At 41.0% G+C, this 18133-nt stretch overlaps 1 protein-coding gene across 6 annotated transcripts in view; it reads left to right on the forward strand.

The window, feature by feature from the left end:
- The first annotated feature begins 6243 nt into the window (after window positions 1-6243).
- The window catches only part of ARFGEF3 (ARFGEF family member 3), an 82035-nt gene continuing 70145 nt past the window's right edge, over window positions 6244-18133 (forward strand). For 2 of the 6 annotated variants that reach the window (XM_048935427.1, XM_048935429.1), the window contains exons 1-2: window positions 6437-6765; window positions 7838-7889. In XM_048935427.1, the coding sequence (XP_048791384.1) occupies window positions 6681-6765; window positions 7838-7889 (137 nt within the window). In that variant the 5' untranslated portion in view covers window positions 6437-6680. Of the gene's footprint in view, window positions 6766-7837; window positions 7890-18133 lie in introns of all 6 variants that reach the window. The other 4 variants (XM_048935428.1, XM_048935430.1, XM_048935434.1 and 1 more) reach the window with 3 other exon arrangements.

Raw genomic sequence — 18133 nt, forward strand, 5'->3', positions numbered from 1 at the left:
AGGAGGAGCAGCTGAGGGAGCTGGGATTGTTCAGTCTGGAGAAGAGGAGGCTCAGGGAAGACCTCATAGCACTGTACAACTTCCTGAAGGGAGGTTGTGGTGAAGAGGGATTTGGCCTCTTCTCCCAGGCAACAAGCAGGACACGGGGCAATGGCCACAAGTTGTATCAGAGGAGGTTTAGATTGGACATAAGGAAGAACTTTTTCTCTCAGAGAGTGGTCAGGCACTGGAATGGCTGCCCACAGAGGTGATGGAGTCGCCGTCCCTGGCAGTGTTCAAGAGGCGTCTGGATGATGTGCTGTGTGATATGGTTTAGTGCTTGTGGTGGCAATGGTGATGAAGACACGGTTGGAATAGATGATCTTATAGGTTGTTTCCAACCGTGCTTCCCCGTGCTTCCCCATGTATGTTGGAAGTAAGGAACATACTTTACTATATGGGTTATAACAGATCATTTGGATGAGATTTTGGAGCCCAAGGTTTACTTACCTTGAGATAACTTTCTGTGAAGAAAGTATACTAAATAGAAACTAAAGTATGTTCAGGATCTAATCTACTCTTTTAAATCAGAACATTTTTGCTTTTAAATCTGCTAAGTTGGTCTTTAAAATTGGGCAAATAAGCACTGTTAAATAACAGAGCCAAACCACATCTCCGAGCTTTCTGGGGTTAGCAAAGAGAAATAATGAACAAAATTATCACATTTAATCTTTATATGTGAATAATAGATGAATGCATAAAAAGAAGACTGATTTAATCTTTATCAATGCTGCACTGTAAAACTGGTGACATTCCACTGAAACCAGGGGATTCGTTTCAAACCAATCTGTCTGTAGCAGAACAGAATCAGTAAATCAACTCTATCAAATAAATTTCTATTTGATCTATCTCTTTGTACTTCTGTTGACTTGTTTCTAAATGTAACAAACATGGGGATCTGTCTCAGAGGAGCCATATATTAAAATTAAAAATAGTGACATGAGAATCTACTTATCTATTTTTAAAAATCGCATTAGATGGAATCCTAACACAAATTGAGGTTTTCTGGGAATATTTCTAGTACTTCAACACATTTATTTACATGTTTAACACCTAGCAGAGTATGTAAATAGCAACCCATTTCTGTCCTGGTAGAGAGATATACTTAGGTCTCCCTGACCTTTCTCAACTGTTTCACAAGCATCTGGCAGATGTAGATGCTATGAAGTCCTTTTTTCCTTGGAGTGAGAGAGATCTTTCTCAATCAAAGGCCTCAAATGTATACGACCCTAAATATGTTTAATGCATTTCTAATTTTGAATGACCTACATTTCATACAGCATCATGACAATTTATCAGTTCATTGTCCTTCTAGACACAGCTTCAGACAGTGTTTTTTTTAACATTTTGAATATACTAAATATATGATGGTCAGATGGTACAATCCTTGCTTTTACATTCAACCAAAGAATGAACTGCTGTTGTCATCTAGAATAGAAGCATAGAATATCCCAAGTTGGAAGGGACCTATAAGTATCACTGACTCCCATTTTTATTTCTCTTTCCATAGATTAAGACTATGGGAACCTCTGGATTAAAGCAAGAATAGTGGGACACAGCAAATTCTCTGAAATGTATCTTTATGGCCACTTTTCTGGAACTTTTGTGATATTAAGGTTAACTCTATAGTTGCTTCTAATTTCCTTTCTTCTTGAAGCCCTTTAGTTTCCTTCCCCTTTTTCAGCAGAGCCTGACAAAGAAACAGCTTTAGTTCAAATCTCCATGCTACCTTTTCCCCATGTATTTACTCTTTTCTCCAAGCTTTTTCAGGGTTGAACAGAACTGGATATGGTACAGAGAAGGGCAATTAGTATTACCAAAGATGATATATGAAATAATTAACAATAGTCTCCTGTGGACTGGAAAGAAAACAGCTGAGAAAGTATATGATCAATGCATAAGGAATAATAAATGGCATGGAAAAAGTGAATAAGGAATGCTAATGCAGTATTTTTCATAGTACAAAAGTTTGGCAGCATTAGCAGAAAAAAAGGAAAAAGCTAAAACTGTACAAAAATATTTCTTTTATTTGTGTGCCACTCATCTACAGAACTGGCTGCCAAAAAATGACTGTGAAGGTCAAAAGGTTCAAAAGGATTAGACACATTCACAAAGAAAAATCCGCCAGGTACTGCTGAATACATAAAGATAAAACCCCATCTCAGAAACTGCTTAGTCTGCAAACGAACAGAAACTGTGTGAGTTTACTGGAGGAAGGGGCAGTCTTTCCATCCTCTCCAAGAATACACAACAAATCTGTCACAAATAGGTCTGTGGTTAGTAAGGATATTGATCTGACCCAGAATGGCTGTTTTGCATTTCTGATACCTTGTTGATTGCCTTTGTAATTCTGTGGGGAGATGAGAAGATTATGGTAGATTGAAGGCAGTTAGGAGGATTTTTGCTTTTCATTTGTCTTTGCAGAATGTACATCAACCGGGCCAGAGTCTTGTCTCACATTTCCATCTTGATATGGGTCTCACTTTAATTTTGCTTCGCGTGTTCTTTACAGAGTAAACAGTGTATGGTTATACTGAACAGGCATGCTGAATATACGCTAGCTTTGTTCACAGCTCCCAATCCCTGCTCTCAGCAGCACCCTTTGTCACTGCACTTCACAGTGCTTTGCCTTTGCTCTGCAAGGTCACGTTGTGGAGGGTGCAGGAAGCAGCACCTGCTCAGGAACAACTTGATTGAGTGTTCAGCCTCTAGTAACTCTGTGTAATCAAGCAAAAAATGATAGATGCCATCCTGTCATCAGTGACATAGTTACAATCACTACAAGCAAAACTAAAAGCAAATCCTTGCAATGGCTTTGTTTGTCAAGGTCTTGCTGCCTTTCAGGAGAAGTAAGGAAGGGTACCTTCAGCTGATGTCAGCTGTCTGATATCTAGCTGGTGCTAGCTAGTCCATGTTGCAGCTACACCAATTTTACTGATTATTTTGAGCAATATGTTCAGCAAAAGTAAAGCAACATGTACAGAGAGCTCCCAGAAGAAAACTAAGCCCAAGGATTTTTACAAGTCGCTCCAATCAGTGGGGAAGAGAGTAAGGCAGGAACTCTAGAAAAGTAATTTTGAGACATTTGGGTCTACATCTTTTCAAAGCCATGGAACTAGATGTGTTTTCATGTCATTGGAGGGCATTTCTTTATATTTTCTAATCAGACTGGATTTTTAAGGGACACAGCCCCCCTCATTGGCCCACGCTGCCTGATGTCTATAGAGTGCAATGAGATCCTAACCAACGTTGTTGACCCTGACATTGTTAAAAAGGCTAAAGAACAGGTAGCATGTGAATAATAATGACTAAATATATGATCATTTCACAGTCTAACAAACCTTTCTTCCTGCTTTTCAACTGTATAATCTATTCATTTTTAGAATCTCAAACACTACAGTGATCAATCAGGTGCATGCATGGACAATATGGACATATGCTATAGAGATTTAAACCAGCACCACATATCCTTCCTTGGCTATTGGAAGCAGCAGAGCTGTAGTAGCATCAAGACAAGCATACACTGTTCCATAATTCTGCTGACAAGTCTAATGGAGTTGTACTAATATGATTTTAGTGCTTTGAATATATTGAGTAGGTTGGTTTTGTTCACACACTTCTAAGCTTTTTCTTCGTTAGGACATCTGCATTTTAACAGCACCCCATTCTTTTAATAGAGATCCAGTCACCTGGGCTCACTGGGTGCTATGTAGGGCATGCAGAGGTCCAGGCTGGATGCGGCTCTGGGCAGCCTGGTCTACTGGTTGGTGACCCTACGACCCAGGGGGGTTGAAAGTAGGTGATCATTGTGGTCCTTTTTACCCCAGGCCATTCTATGATTCTATGATAACCTGCACTCACATATTGCAGTAGATCAGCAGCATCACCAAATGAGTCTCAGAAATGTCTTGCATATCTGTCAGTGTTAGTAATATATAATCACAGCATCCTGCAGTTATGAGATCTGCATAGATTCTTCTGGCTTCCAACTGGACAATGCTAGAACTGTGCAAGGAGTCAAAGAAAACTGTAGCTTCTACTGCAGGAGGTTGCTGGCCATGGCAAGGGAGGAGGACTTAAAGCTATAAGTGACCATACTTTTCCATTCTCCCTACTCTGTAGCTAGACTTACATATCTTGTGACATTCCAAACCACCTTTCTTGGAGAGGAGCCCAAAGCAAATAAATGTGACACCCTGTCTGCACAAAATGCATTCAGTAAAAGAGTTTTAGCAGGACATGGTTACTCAGTATTTATGCGTTTACTGTAGATAAGAGACAAGGACTGATGAACTGCTGTTCATGGCGATGGCAAACCTTACATGAACAGTGTCAACAAACAGACTCATGGTATTCTGAAATGATTTTGCTTGAGAAGAGTCATCATGGCTTACTTGTTTTTTCCATCTGCATAATCTTATAGACATATCTTAAGATGCTCTAAACAGCACCTTCAGTCCTCTCACTCTTTTGACAACTGTGAAGAAAAGTGCTTAGGAGCAGCATTGATAGAATAAGGGGAAATGACTTCAAGCTTAAAGAGGGTAGATTTAGGTTAGATGTAAGGAAAAAGTCTTTTACAGTGAGAGTGGTAATGCACTGGAACAGATTGCTGAGAGATGTGGCCCTGTCTCTGGAGACTTTCAAGGTGAGGCTGGATCAAGCCTGGGCAAGCTAATTTTGCTGTCTATGTTCCTGTTCACTGCAGGGGAGTTGGACTAGATGACCTTTAAATGTCCCTTCCAACTCTAAGGATTCTATGATTTTAAGTGCAAGTCTTGATTCTAGAATTCAAAAATAACTGCTTCCTGAAAATAAGCAATTAGTTATTTACAATGAATGGACACATACATATTTATTAGAGTTCTATGGGTCTCAGTGATCTCTGGCATATCTTATCTACATTAAAAATAGCTCAAACACTACCACAGTCTTTTTTTTTTTTTTTTTTTTTTTTTTTTTTTTTTTTTGCCCCCTAGGAAAAAAAAAACAAAAGATCTAAAAAGGTAGAAAAGGTAGAAATTGACTCCCATGCTTATTCCACTAAGTGCATCACAGAATAAAGAAGATAGACATGTAAACAGGAAATAATTCATTCCCACTTCAGCCGGATCCTTGACTTAGAGCACCACGGTACATAACAGCCCTGGTCACTAGCTATTGCCAGTAGCTACTGCAGGTTGCTCATTCCAAGGAAGGTGGTGGAGCATGGCCAGAGATAAGAAACTCTGGAAAACAACTTCCAGTTGCTTAAAGGCTAGTTTGCACCCTGGAATCTGAAATGCAGTTGTTTTTCTATCAAAGCATGTTTTTTTAATCCTTAGGTGCTTTAATTCTAGACGTTTCCTGTCCACCTACAAACCTTGCTGGCATCATTTTTTATCCTTTTCTTCAGACATAAGTTTTACAGTCTGGATTTAAAATGCAACTACAGATTATTCATTCATTATACTTCCTGACACAAGCGGGATCAGCCCTTGTAAGAATTTGGATAACGGACAGCCTTTGAAAGCTCAGTCCCCTATGGGAAACGCTATGGCTGATTCACCACGTGCCAATATTCTGTCTGCTGATTTACAATTGGTACTCTTCCAATTAGTGGTAGGAGACAACCACTAACACAGCCAGCTGCTGCACGGGCTGCCTCTCTGATGTCTCTTTTCTTATCTTGTTTGTCCTCTTGCGCCTTTTGAGGGAGTTTATTCTCCAACAAGACAAAGGCAATAAAACAGTCAATTAACGTGATGTAGTCACAGAAGGGGCGAGATGCATTTCCTAGAGGTACGGCAGGGAACAGGAGACTGAAAAAGTGTTTCGCTGGGCAGAAAGCATTCAGGGGCACAAGGAGGCAGATCTGAGCTAACAGTGCAAGGGTTGGTCGGCTGGCTGGGGACAGGAAAGTGCACGCTTAGGGCACAAGTGAAGAAGGCAAGCAGACTGTGCTGCCTGCCCCTCAGCATACCCCAGATGGGAAAAGCAGCGCAGATCCTGCTAGGCACGCGGCCATTTATTTCATTTCAGAGGTCGATATGCCTTGAGCACACGCCGCTAGGCGGGTCTGGCTGCCTCACTCCGTGGCTCCGCGCCCTCGGCTGCCTCCCGGGGCAGGGCCGACGGCAAGACCCGCGTTTCAGCTCTGCAAAGCCGACGCGGAGCCGCAGGCAGGCTGCGGGCACACCTGCGTCCTGCGGGCAGGGGCCGCCGGTCGTCATGGCGACCGGCCGGGCTGCAGCCTCCCCGGCCCCGTTGCGCTGCCCAGCCGTGGGCAGCTGCCGCTACCTCTCCCCCCGCGGTGCCGGAGGAACACCCCGCTTCACCGCGAACAGCGAGGCCGCAGCCGCCGGGCTCTGACTGCGGCGGGCGGGGCCAGGCGCGGCCCCAGCCCGGCTGCGCCACAGGAGCCTGCCCGGGGTGGGAGGAGGAGGAGGAGGGACTCCGCCGCGGCAACAACTGACGTGTCCCCGCCATGGAGCTCGGCGTGATTCATCAGCGACGGCAGGCAGGCTGCGGGGTGCCGTGCACCGTCCCCGCATAGGCACGGCCGCTTCGGGGACAGCTCCAGTGCCGCATCGCGCTGCTTTTCCGTCTTCTCTATCGTTGCCTGCACCTGTGCCCCCGCGGCGACGCGACGGGAAGGCAAGATGGAAGAAATCCTACGGAAGCTGCAGAAGGAGGCGTCGGGGAGCAAGCACAGGGCCATCAAGGAGAGCTGCACCTGGGCCATCGGTAAGGGCGGGGGGCGCGGGGCGCTGGGGGCTCAGGTGGGCGCAGCGGAGGTGAGGGGCGGGTTCTGTGCCGCCGACGGCAGAGAGACCTCGGCAAAACTTGCTCTGCCACCGGCGGGACCGGAGCGCCTCCAGCGGCTCGAGGGTCCGGGCGGCTCGGTGCTGTGGTACCGGTTCAGCCATCCGAGGAACAGCCATGTGCCCCTCCGCCCCGCTCTCGGTGTTGGCTTCGAGGGTCTTCCGAGGCAAATACGGGTGTCAGTGGCAACCAGATCCCTTCTGTGTGGGGCTGTGTTATCTCAACCTCTTCCCTCCTCCCCATTTCATAAATCACGGTAAACGGACACTCTAGCGCAGTTTTTTCTGCTAACTTAAGTTCGGGTTTCTATTTCCAAAGCTGGATTATTATTATTATATATGTATTTTTTCTGGATTCTGTGAGCTCTGTGATCCTTGCTGTATAATGCAATGCGTAGTTGCTAAAATGTGTTCTTTTATGTGAATATGAGGTTAGGTAAATTTCAGTGTTTGTTGGCTGTGATTTGAGGTTCTTTTGGCAGTAACTGCTTGGAGCTCTGGTCAGTGTGACCCGAAACAAGATATATCAAGATAACTGTGCACCTAGCTTTGCTTTAGGTTTTGAAAGATGGCAATCTTTATTTTTAACGGTACACTGTTACAGCAGAGTCCATACCTGTTGCTGTCTCATTACTGGCCTTTCACTTTGGTATTCTGTGTGATTCATGAATTGATGCTGTGCTTGTGCAGCAGCCATGCTGATATCCTCTGTACTGTTCCAGTTTTGTGATGCTGAAATGCTTGCATGTAAGAGGGAATTTACTGAGGAAAGGCTATTATTTCATAGAATCGGAGAATCACAGAGTTGTTGGTGCCTTCTCATTGATACCCAGTGTGCTGTTAGGGCCATGTCAATCTATGGAGAGTTGGAGCACTTGTGACAGATATTCTGTCAGCTGGAGTAGGTGTAATCTTTGGGGATCACTGCTTCAGAGATTCTATTACTAATGTGGAACTCAGTTTATTTTATCTTGCTGTTTCCTTTTGTTATACAGAAACCTTGGATTCTCCTGACGCTGCTATCAAGATACCTCCTTATCAGCTAAGGTAAGAATATGCAATGTTGACATCGGTAGAACTGTGAGCATTTGTTAAATTAAAGTAAAAATTCAACAACAACAAAAGATGAGGTAGATAGGAAGAGGCTGAAACTGTGTTTTCATTAGTTCATATATATACACGTCTCTAAGTTAACCCTAATGAATAATTTGTTGATATACCCTTGGCCTTCATACATGAATAAAATATAAGAAAATTTGTAAGAATGGGAAGAAGTATGTATAGCTGTGTCTTTTCACTTAGAAAATAGGGCTGTCTTATGGTCTGATACAGTTTGCTTTCAGTATGGTGATGCTTCTCAATTCTCTTTGTGTCTATATTTTCTTTTAAATCTAGATCTGTTCCTCTTTATTGAAAAATAAATATTCTAGAAATATAATAGTATGGCTAGGACACTGTCTAGGAACCTAAAAAATACAGTTCCTATGCCTGCTTCCTCTAGCCTGCTGAATTATCTTGAGTAAGTCTCATCCTTTTTTTCTTATCTTCACTTGGCTACACCTCATAATGGAGGTGCTGTTTAAGATCTCCTTTTAGAAATCAATGCTGTGAAGGAAGTAAACAGGCAAAATTATTTGATACCATAGAATGACTTGGATTGGAAGGGACCTTAAAGATCATCCAGTTCCAACCACCTTGTCATAGGCAGGTTTACCACCCATTAGACGAGGCTGCCCAGGACTCCATCCAGCCTGATCCTGAACACCTCCAAAGATAAAACATCCACAGCTGTCCCTTCCAACAGAACCACTAGGAAGCATCAGATGAGAATGTTGAAAACCTTAGGGTACATACTACATCATGTAGCTTATAATTAAGATGTGAAATGTTTCCTTATTAGGAAACATTATGAAAGCTTAAAAAGTTAGCATTAGTTCAAAGAGCCTCTCAACAGATGCATGGAAGAAGTCAGTTGAAACCTTTGATAATGCAGAAGTATCCTTTCTTATTCAGAAGTATTTGGCAATACATAATTGAGCTTATAAGAGAGTATGTAGAAGTGCTGCTATGAAGTTGTCCTGTCCTGGATATCTTTCTGGACAGCAACCACTAATAACTGCAGACAAAGATGACCTTTTTTTTCTCAAACCACAATGATAATACACTCCTGGGAGTATTTTTATTGCTTAATTTCTCTCCACTCATGTTGGTATAGCTTTGCACAAGGAAATTATGGAATTGGAAAGCTCATTTTTCTAGACCAGTCACCAAACAGGGAAGGAATAAGGGCAGTATTTTTGCTACTTTTGGATGCCTGTCAGCTGCAGTCTATAAGTGTCCATAAGTGGCCTCCTGTCAATAAGGAATGGATATAGCACAGATCTGACACAACCAAATCCGGATACATGCACGTCCAACACAGTTAGATGAATAATTCCCAGAAGATCCATTAGATTGTTTACTGTGCAGTGTGGTTGGAGAAAATTTAGCTTTTTTCCAATTTGACAGTCTCTGTCTTTTATAAAGGGTATGGTCTCTTTATTTTAAGTACTGTTTTCATTCCATATGATTTAGCTGGCCGTTAGCTCATTTTTCACTTGCCTAATGCTTCTTTACAGATATGCCTATTTTCTTCTTTCAATGTTTTTGTTGTTGTATTTGTTTAGTTTTGCTGTAGAATCTTTGTTGCTTTTTGTTTTGTTTTTTTTTAATAAAGCTAGTATCTTGACAAGTGTCAATGTGGAGGCAGTGTGTGGGTTTTTTGTTGCTGTGTATCATTTTTTAAGAAATGAAAGGTACGTTAGAGAATTGGAATAACAGCTTTGGTAACAGGATCTTCGGTATGGCACTGCTGCACAACCTGAGACCATCCCTGAGAAACACTAATTTCACCAGCACTCTGATCTTATTCTTCTATTCTCTGCTAACAAGTTTCTATTAGACTCCAGGTGATCATCTTGGGCTGGAGTTTCCTTTGTGATGTACCAATGAAACTACAATAAAAGCTCATTTTTGCTAGTTATTTGTTAAAGAACAGCATTGTGACAAGTTGATTCCTAACACTGTAAAAAGATAGCCTTGAAAATGAGGCAATGACCAGAAATACAACTAAGACTGATGCATCATGGAGAGATCCTGACTGTACTTCTTAACTTTTTTTCATCTTGAACAGCAGTGGATTGCATCATCTGCTTTAACACATATCAGCCTTTGGCTGCTTATCCACTTTGAATCTTCTGTTCACCCTTTCTACTATAACACTACTGGATGTAGCAGCAAAGAGGCTGGGATGTAGTCTGGAATATTCTGCAATATTAGAGTTGGTGGGGAAAATGGTATGCATTTTCACTCCAAGTGGCCCTGGTCCGTAATTTGGATCTGAAATCCTTAGTTGCAACATACTGACAGTGCTAAGGGCAGATTGGAAAATAGTTCAGGAGAAAAATACATATTTTTTGAGTTCTATTCCAAGAACAACAGATAAATGAGTATTTTGAGTACCTTCTGTGCAGAGGGAATGTTTAAGCTTGTTTAGTAGGAGATTTTTGAGTCACTAGAATATGCTGAATACAAGAAAAATACATCAGTACTTTCCTCTGTTATATTTTGGCAAGTTCACAATTTAGAGTGTATCTATACTGTAGGAGAATGTGGGATAGAGATTCGTCAGCTGTCATGCCCAGTTGAGGTAGATACTGGCTCAGTTCCAGAAACAGCAAATCTAGCAAGTGCCCGAGTCAGTGTTGTTTCTCTTTCTTTACACAGTATTTGGCTTCTGCTGGTGTTAGTGCTTTTAAATGGAGAGGCTGTGCCGTTACTTAAATCCTTGTTTTTCTGTTGCAACTCAGCAATGATTTCTGCTCATAAGGAGGAGAGGGTATAAACTGTTACTCTTTCCATGCATCCCCCTCCCGCCCTCTTTCTTTTTTTTTTTCCCCTTAAGATATAAAAGGTACGTAGGGCAGGCTGTGCAATACTGTTTCCTGAAGTGCAGGTAGGTAGCTGGGTTAGCTGTAACATTTGTATCAGAGCTGTTTCCAGCATCAGCAGTTTAGACAGCAGGTAATCTGCTGTGTTTGGGAGCACCTGGGGTGCTTTTTCTCCAAGGAAGTGCAATGATTGGGCATTCTGTCTGGAATGTCATTCTTTAATTACTTTAATAGAGATCTATTAGGCATATTTTCAGACAGCTAAATGAGACTATTTTGCTGTTCAGCTTCCTTTGGTGTTAATTGAACTTATGAACTCAGTTGATGACCTTGAATATTAATTCTGCGAGGGGCATGATTTAAGTGATTCATTTCTTAAAGAGATTCAAATCTCCAACAAATATAGTCTTCCCCTCTGAGTCCTGCCAGATCTGCCTTGAGGTAGAAATACGCATGTGTTTTTCAGCACTTCAACTTGTGATCAGAGCGTTGAACAAAATGTTAAAGATTAGAGAGAAAAATGGGATGAAAATGAGCTCGTCAGTTCAAGACTTTGCCATTGATGCCTACTAAATTTTAGTCATGCAACCCTACCCTGGACTGAATAGAATCGTAGAATAGAATGAGTACCATAGAATGGCCTGGATTGAAAAGAGCCACAGTGATCATCTAGTTCCAACCCCCCTGCTACGTGCAGGGTCGCCAACCACCAGACCAGGCTGCCCAGAGCCACATCCAGCCTGGCCTTGAATGCCTCCAGGGATGGCGCATCCACAACCTCCTTTGGCAAATGGTGGTGTTTATGTCTCTGATGAACAGGTGTTGTGAAAATTAAATATGTACTAAATGCTTGAGGAGACTGCATGAATGACTTATAAATAATGAATTAGATAAAAGGAGTTGATCACGTGGATGTTAGCTTAAGAGAGAGCTTAATGCTGTCTGCCAACCAACAATTATTTGCTCCTTAGTTGGCCCACATTCGTTTCATTGTTTTTCAACTGACAAGTTCTGTCCTAAGGCCAACCACCTACACTGAGCTAGCCTCTCTTCTTGGCCAATTCCTGGCAAGGTTCTACATTGCAGTTTTAGAGGCTGAAATGTGTTTGGTGAAAAGTAACTCTACAGACACGAGAAAATGAGCCTTTAAGAAGAACTAATGAAAGCAGATTAATATTCATGAAATTGAGATGGAAATTGACTTCCAACCAAAATAATGGCCAAATGCATAGTGTGCCTGTTAGCTGGTTGTAGTAAAAGCATTGCCAGAAACCTGAGTTTGATCCTGGAGGAGTGTGATTGAGTGCAGAAATGCATAAGCAAGACTCTTGATAGTATTAGTTACTGTCTGTGCCAGCTCAGACTTTTCCCTGTCGATGTTAAAGTAATGGTCATGAGACATGATGAGTGAAGCATTTTTGCACTGTAAGTAACGTAGCTTGCATTTCTTCTTCAAAGAAGATGCAGAAAAGTCTTCCAAATGCTTACTTTTCCCTTCAGTGTATTGATTGCAGGAAATAATTAAATAAAATGAAGGTACAGGCTCAGGCCTTCAAGATGCCTATTTTGTGTGCCTAATCAGGGAGATGCAGACTGTGGCTTTCACAGGTGTTGAGTGTTTATAAGCCTGTTTCTGTTGGAAGCTGCTTTTACATTTATTTCTGGAAAAGCTTGCATCCCTCTGGTATTTCACATCTATCTCTCAAAACTGGTGAGTGTTTCTGGGGGTTAGAGCTGGAAAGATGAAAGGTTGGTGATAAACAAGTTCTCCTGTAATAAGCAGCTTATTTCCAGTTCTGTCTCTCCTGTTTGTGCCCATGCGCTCATCTTGGTGCAAGTTTTTAAGGGCTGTTGTGAAGTCTGAGAAATCAGTGCAGCAAGAGCAGTCAGAAACAGAAGTCAGTCTTATTTTTAGGTAACCTCTGAGTACCTACCCTACTTGTGATTTTTCTGCAGTCATGGGAATTCGGGGATGCAATCAGAGGTTCTACTCTGCCATTTATTTTTACATCTATAGTTTTACATCTGGCAAGCTGAGAAGTAACTGTGGCATATGAACTCTTAAATAAAACAGCATACCAATTCTATCATGTATGTGCTCAACAAGTAATAAAAACGGTAAATGTGCTATGATCATGACCAAACGTGAGATACCAGAGAGACTTTCATCCACTTAACTTTGCAGACAGTTCATCCATTTAAAGAATATCAAGGCTTGGGGTCCATTTTGGCTTCTATATTGTGAAGAAATATTTGTAATTTCATCATTTCATTTTTCTCTTACCTGCTTTATCTTGTGCATTGTTTCTCACAGTTTCTACTGGATGAGGATGGATAGGGAAGATGATTAGTTGTTATGCTTATTTTCTAAGTCTGATTTAAAAAAAAAAGATATATATATATTTTTTTAAATACAGTATAGAAGGTCTTCTTTCCATCCGGCACCCCTAATTTTCTTTTTCCTAACTACAAGGAGACTTTCAACTTATCTGTGAGCTGTTGAAAATTCTTACTTAAGAATTTTTAAGCAAACCTTAAATGGATGGTGAATAGTGAACAGACAGAGTTACTACTTATCTGATGAGAACAATGCTTCTAAAATGTGAAGGTTTACATGTGCTTATTATGGGAATATATAAACAGAGGGGCAGATCTATCAGGAATACAAGCAGATGTCATTTCTCGCTCGACAAATATGTCATCTATCATCTCTTGTGGCTGGTAGGGAAGTATGATACTCTGCTGATTGTTCTTCTTTGTTATCTATTGCATGCTGACCCATCTGATAAGTGGACATTTCTGATAATGGTTTTGTGAGTTACAAAACAGATTATCTGAATTATATTTGTACATAAACTTAACTGCAATTTCTGATATCCTATTAACATTTGTAGTTCAAGAGTTGGTCCACAGCATCACTTGAGACTGTGATCTTTGAGTGCCATAGGCCAAGATAATAATGTAGAACATGTGTCTTTCTGTAGGAATCTGAAAACAACAAAATAAATACTTCAAGTTTGTAAAGTAGTGTATTAGCATGCTGGTTGGTAAAACGTTGGAGTTCGTGATTTATTTCATTGTACATCTATCTTAAATCATGTAGAACCTTTTAGATAACTAAATTGGGAAAAAATTAATGGATACATAAATGAACAACTTCATTAGTATTCATTTAGCCATTTTTTCCCCTTCTATATGCTAGTTTTACTTTGGTATCTTGTTAAAATCTATGAATAGCAGTACACTAAATTTCTTATTGCTTTGTTTGGAAGTGTTTTATGAGTGTAGCAGTTGGGCCAGGAGAAATGAGTGGAGAGGGAGTAATGACTGTCACTGAGGTTGGTTTTTGTAGGTTTTTTTTGAGGGGGGATGGGAATAGGTTGTTTTGAACATACATCTGTGTTATTCTTTATTAAAACATTGCTTCCTGTTCTTACTGCCACAACAACCTGGCATTTACTGTCCCTCGGTTTTCCTCTTGAACCTCACTGCTAAGTGCGTGGCTCATCTGCTCATCCACTTCAGAGTTGCTTCCTGGCATTCACCAAGTGTGCAGTGAGTTGCCTGGAAGGCCTGTGGACAAGAAGTTCTAGTGGCAGTGTGGATTGCTGAGCTGTATCTCCTTGTGCTGTCGGTTTACATGCTATATCCAGAGTTTGGGGGCATTTGTGTAACCCACGTTGTGTATATAAATGATGTATATGCTCTGATCTTGATTTAGAAAATTGCATTCCTAATGCATGTATGACCAAGTGTTGAGAAAGGCAGTGCAGTGTTGTGTGATACAAGATTTTGGTCAATGTGTATGTTTATTCAGAGATCCATAGCTTGCCCTACTTCATGTGCAGTGAGCATGTATTTCTGTCTCAACAGAGCTTTGTGTCTGTTCTGGGATCACAAAAGTGACATAACAGCATTGGGGAGGGAAGGAGTGTCAGTTTCCATTTTGCATATCTGTATTCTTGCTGCCAAGACATGATTCCAGGAATGCTGTAAGGCCCTTTTTTTCTAGCAGTCCCCGAACGCCTATCAGCCAGAGTTATGGCTCTTGAAGGAAATGAAGTTGGTAATGTGGGAAAAAGTACATGGGTTTTGAAAGATTATTTCTGTTACTCTTAGAAATCATGCAGTAATTTGAGGTGAAAGGGGCCTTATAAGGTCATCTAGCCCAACTCCCCTGCAGTGAACAGGGACATCTGCAGCTCTTCTTTGTGTGTGGTGGTGTTGGTTGGTTGGTTTGTTTTGGTGTCTTTAAAGATACGTGCTGTTTAAAAGTTTTTACTATTTCATGAACCAGCTTTTTGCCCTTCCTGACATTCTTTGTAGCAGTGAAACTTTATATTCACCACTGCTTTGGCTCTTTGTTCCTTTTATGGATTTTCTTAACGTCTGTTCTGGATTTGTGGCCAAAGCCTGCAGTTACTGTGGGATTTATGTAATCTATTCAGTATAGGAATAGCACCAATAAAAGATTAGAGCTGTCATAGTTTTGAGCATTTGTCCAATTTGTAACAACTAAAACATTGCCCTCAGGATGACGACAGCATGTGTGTGTTAAACATCTGATTGCTTTGAGTACTTGCAAAGGAGAAGAAAGTGAGAAAATCAGGAGTCTGTTGGTAATTGCCCTAGATAAGGAAACATGGCTGGGGTTGTCCAAGAAGAGCTGTGGCACTGAAACTGTGTGAACTGTTTTTCTTGATAAGCTTTTAGAATTGCAGGCTCAGGTAGTTCAGTGAGTGCTCTGCCCTTGGGCAGGAGATATTCTCTGAGAATGAGTATCTGACCCTCACCTCATCTTTATGCTTATTCAAATGCTAATAAATAAGATCGGCTGAAGGATACAGATTATTTTATAATGAAGACGTGTCATCAGAGTTAAGAACAGTGTCTCCCCTACCTCATGCACAAAGGGCAATAATCTTTTTTTTTAGGGAGAGTGGTGCTGTATCACAGAGATTACATGATATCTTTGGAGACTGGAAGCACCCTGATTATTATTTCAGCCTTGTCCACTCCAATATTGTGTACAATCTGGTTGTCTCTCTTCTTCTTTCATGGAAGGTACTCAGTGTACTTACATTTGTTGGTTTTGTGTTGGTTTTTTTTTTTCTTTTGCTATTGAGAATGGTATCAAGCTACTATCTGGGAACACTGTGTTGAAATCAGAATGTTATTAGCAAGTATAGCAAGGAAACGAATGACCTTAAAAGCACCGTGCAGCTGAGTAACAGTTCTGAACTATTTAACTACTATAGCTGGTATGAGTTCTGTTGTCTCAGCTGAACGGGAGATCTAATTGTTTCATGTTTGCCTTTTCCATGAATAGACCTATTCTTCTGCTGGTTGGGCATATGTATTAGTCTTGGAAAATATGTAGATAATAAAAACTAACCTTTCTAATATCAATATATCTTTACTTATAATCTCATTCAGCATTTCAAACTGAATAATTGTTGAAGTTCTAAGTAATGAACTATATGAAGTCAAGTTTGGACGTTGTCCCTCTTTTCCCCTCCATCATAGTTTTCTTTCATATACAACATGCTTCACTACAGAGACGTGTTCACTTCATTGCAGGGAGGTTATGCTATACCTTGGTTTGTAAAGCAAAAGGAAGGTTCTCATCAGAAGGCTTCAGCTTTGTCTTTTATCCTATTGCTCTAGGATTTCTACAAATACTATCAAAAATATTGTATCTGAGTAGAAGTGTATGTTGCAGTCATCTGATCTGCCTTGCTACATTGTGGAGGCTTGTGAACCCCTGTACTTGTATGCTGCAAGCTCCAAACCTCTCTAGCTTGATTATTATTCTCTTTGTGAATGGGATATCCATATTTCTTCAGTAGAAAAAACAAATACCTTGAGTGTGCAAGCAAGGATTTAGAATCTGTTTTCTTCACTAAGAGTTGCTGCTTGAAAAAGTGTGTTGATTTTCCATTCCTCCTCCAGGTTTCTAGTACTTCTGTTATGAACAATGAAGTTCTTGGAGTTGTTTGTCAAGGTTCTTCAAGCAATCACAGGGAGAGAAATGTTACAGGTGTTTCTACTTCTATATGCACATCTGTTCATATCGACACTGCTGGAGCTTTATACAAAATCATGGTTTTTTTTCTATGGGGATAATATTTGTTTCTCTTTACTGTATTTAATGGTAACAGCTGGGAGTATGTCCAGAATTTTGAGAATTTATATTTACCACTTATTTTCTCATGGTGGGCCAGATTTTCTGCGTGAGTAAGTGAGGTTAATGGTGTTGCATGCTGTGATTGTTCATTTTAAGCTGTCAGGACTGAGAAGCTCTTCTCCACTGTCAGTGTTACTCTGACTAAAAAACGTCAGACTCTGGCTATGATTGTTCTGCTTAGCAAACAGCTTATCAGAAAATGGCAACAGCGGTGAATCAAGTCATTATCTGTTCTTTGATGGGGTTGTGAATTATTCTATGGAATGCAAATTGCATGCTGATAACTAAGGTTATCAGCCCCGAGGTTCTGAATTTTTCTTCTCCTATGTAATTTTCAGGGGGGAGATAATGCAGAGTGATGTTTTGTTTTTAATCTCCTTTTAATCCATTTTCCAAAAGCTAATATGATTACACCATTTGAATGAAAGGAAATCTGTGATTCTGTGAAATAACTTCTATGATAGTAACAAACACTTGATTTTTAGTGCCCATGCCCCTCAGTCAATACAGCGGAGGTTAGGCGAGCTCTGGGACCAATTCAGGCCCTCACAAGAAAGAGTTAAGTGTGCCTTTTCCTATTTTCATTACAATTTTCATCATGAGATTGAATTAATGAGCTGTTATTCTCTTCTCACTGAAAGCTTTTTCCAGTACAATGAGGATAAAAAGATTTTTATGATCTCTTATTTAAAACAGGCATCTGTTTTGTTCTGACCTTTTTGGCAGTCTGTTTTGACTGGCCTGTTGTATCATCCCTTGTGACAGACCTGCAGGGAAAGAAGTGGGTTGATGAGCCATGGCAAACTCAGACTTTTAGAAAGGTCATTTTAACCCAGCGTACTGAATGTAAAGGCTATTTATGTTCTCATGACTCATTCTGCAGTTTGTGAAGCTGACAGTGGTGGAGTGGGGCAGCTCAAGCAGAACCCACCTGTGCTTCTCCAGATACTGGTTGTGGATTACACACCTGTTCTTGTCACAGCCTTCCTGCTTGACCGTGGGCAGGCCTCTTGAGGTTCAGTCCCACACCATGGAGGTCTAGTGGCAAAACTCCAGATGGCCAAAGCAGGAGCAGGACTGAATCTTCATCCTTGGATCTCTCTGCTTATTCTGTTCTGCGTGTTGCAAGGTCCACGGCTAAAAATGCTGCTGTCTCTTGTGAAGGAGTATCTGTC

Source organism: Lagopus muta, chromosome 2, assembly GCF_023343835.1.
Source record: "Lagopus muta isolate bLagMut1 chromosome 2, bLagMut1 primary, whole genome shotgun sequence".
Taxonomy (NCBI): Eukaryota; Metazoa; Chordata; class Aves; order Galliformes; family Phasianidae; genus Lagopus; species Lagopus muta.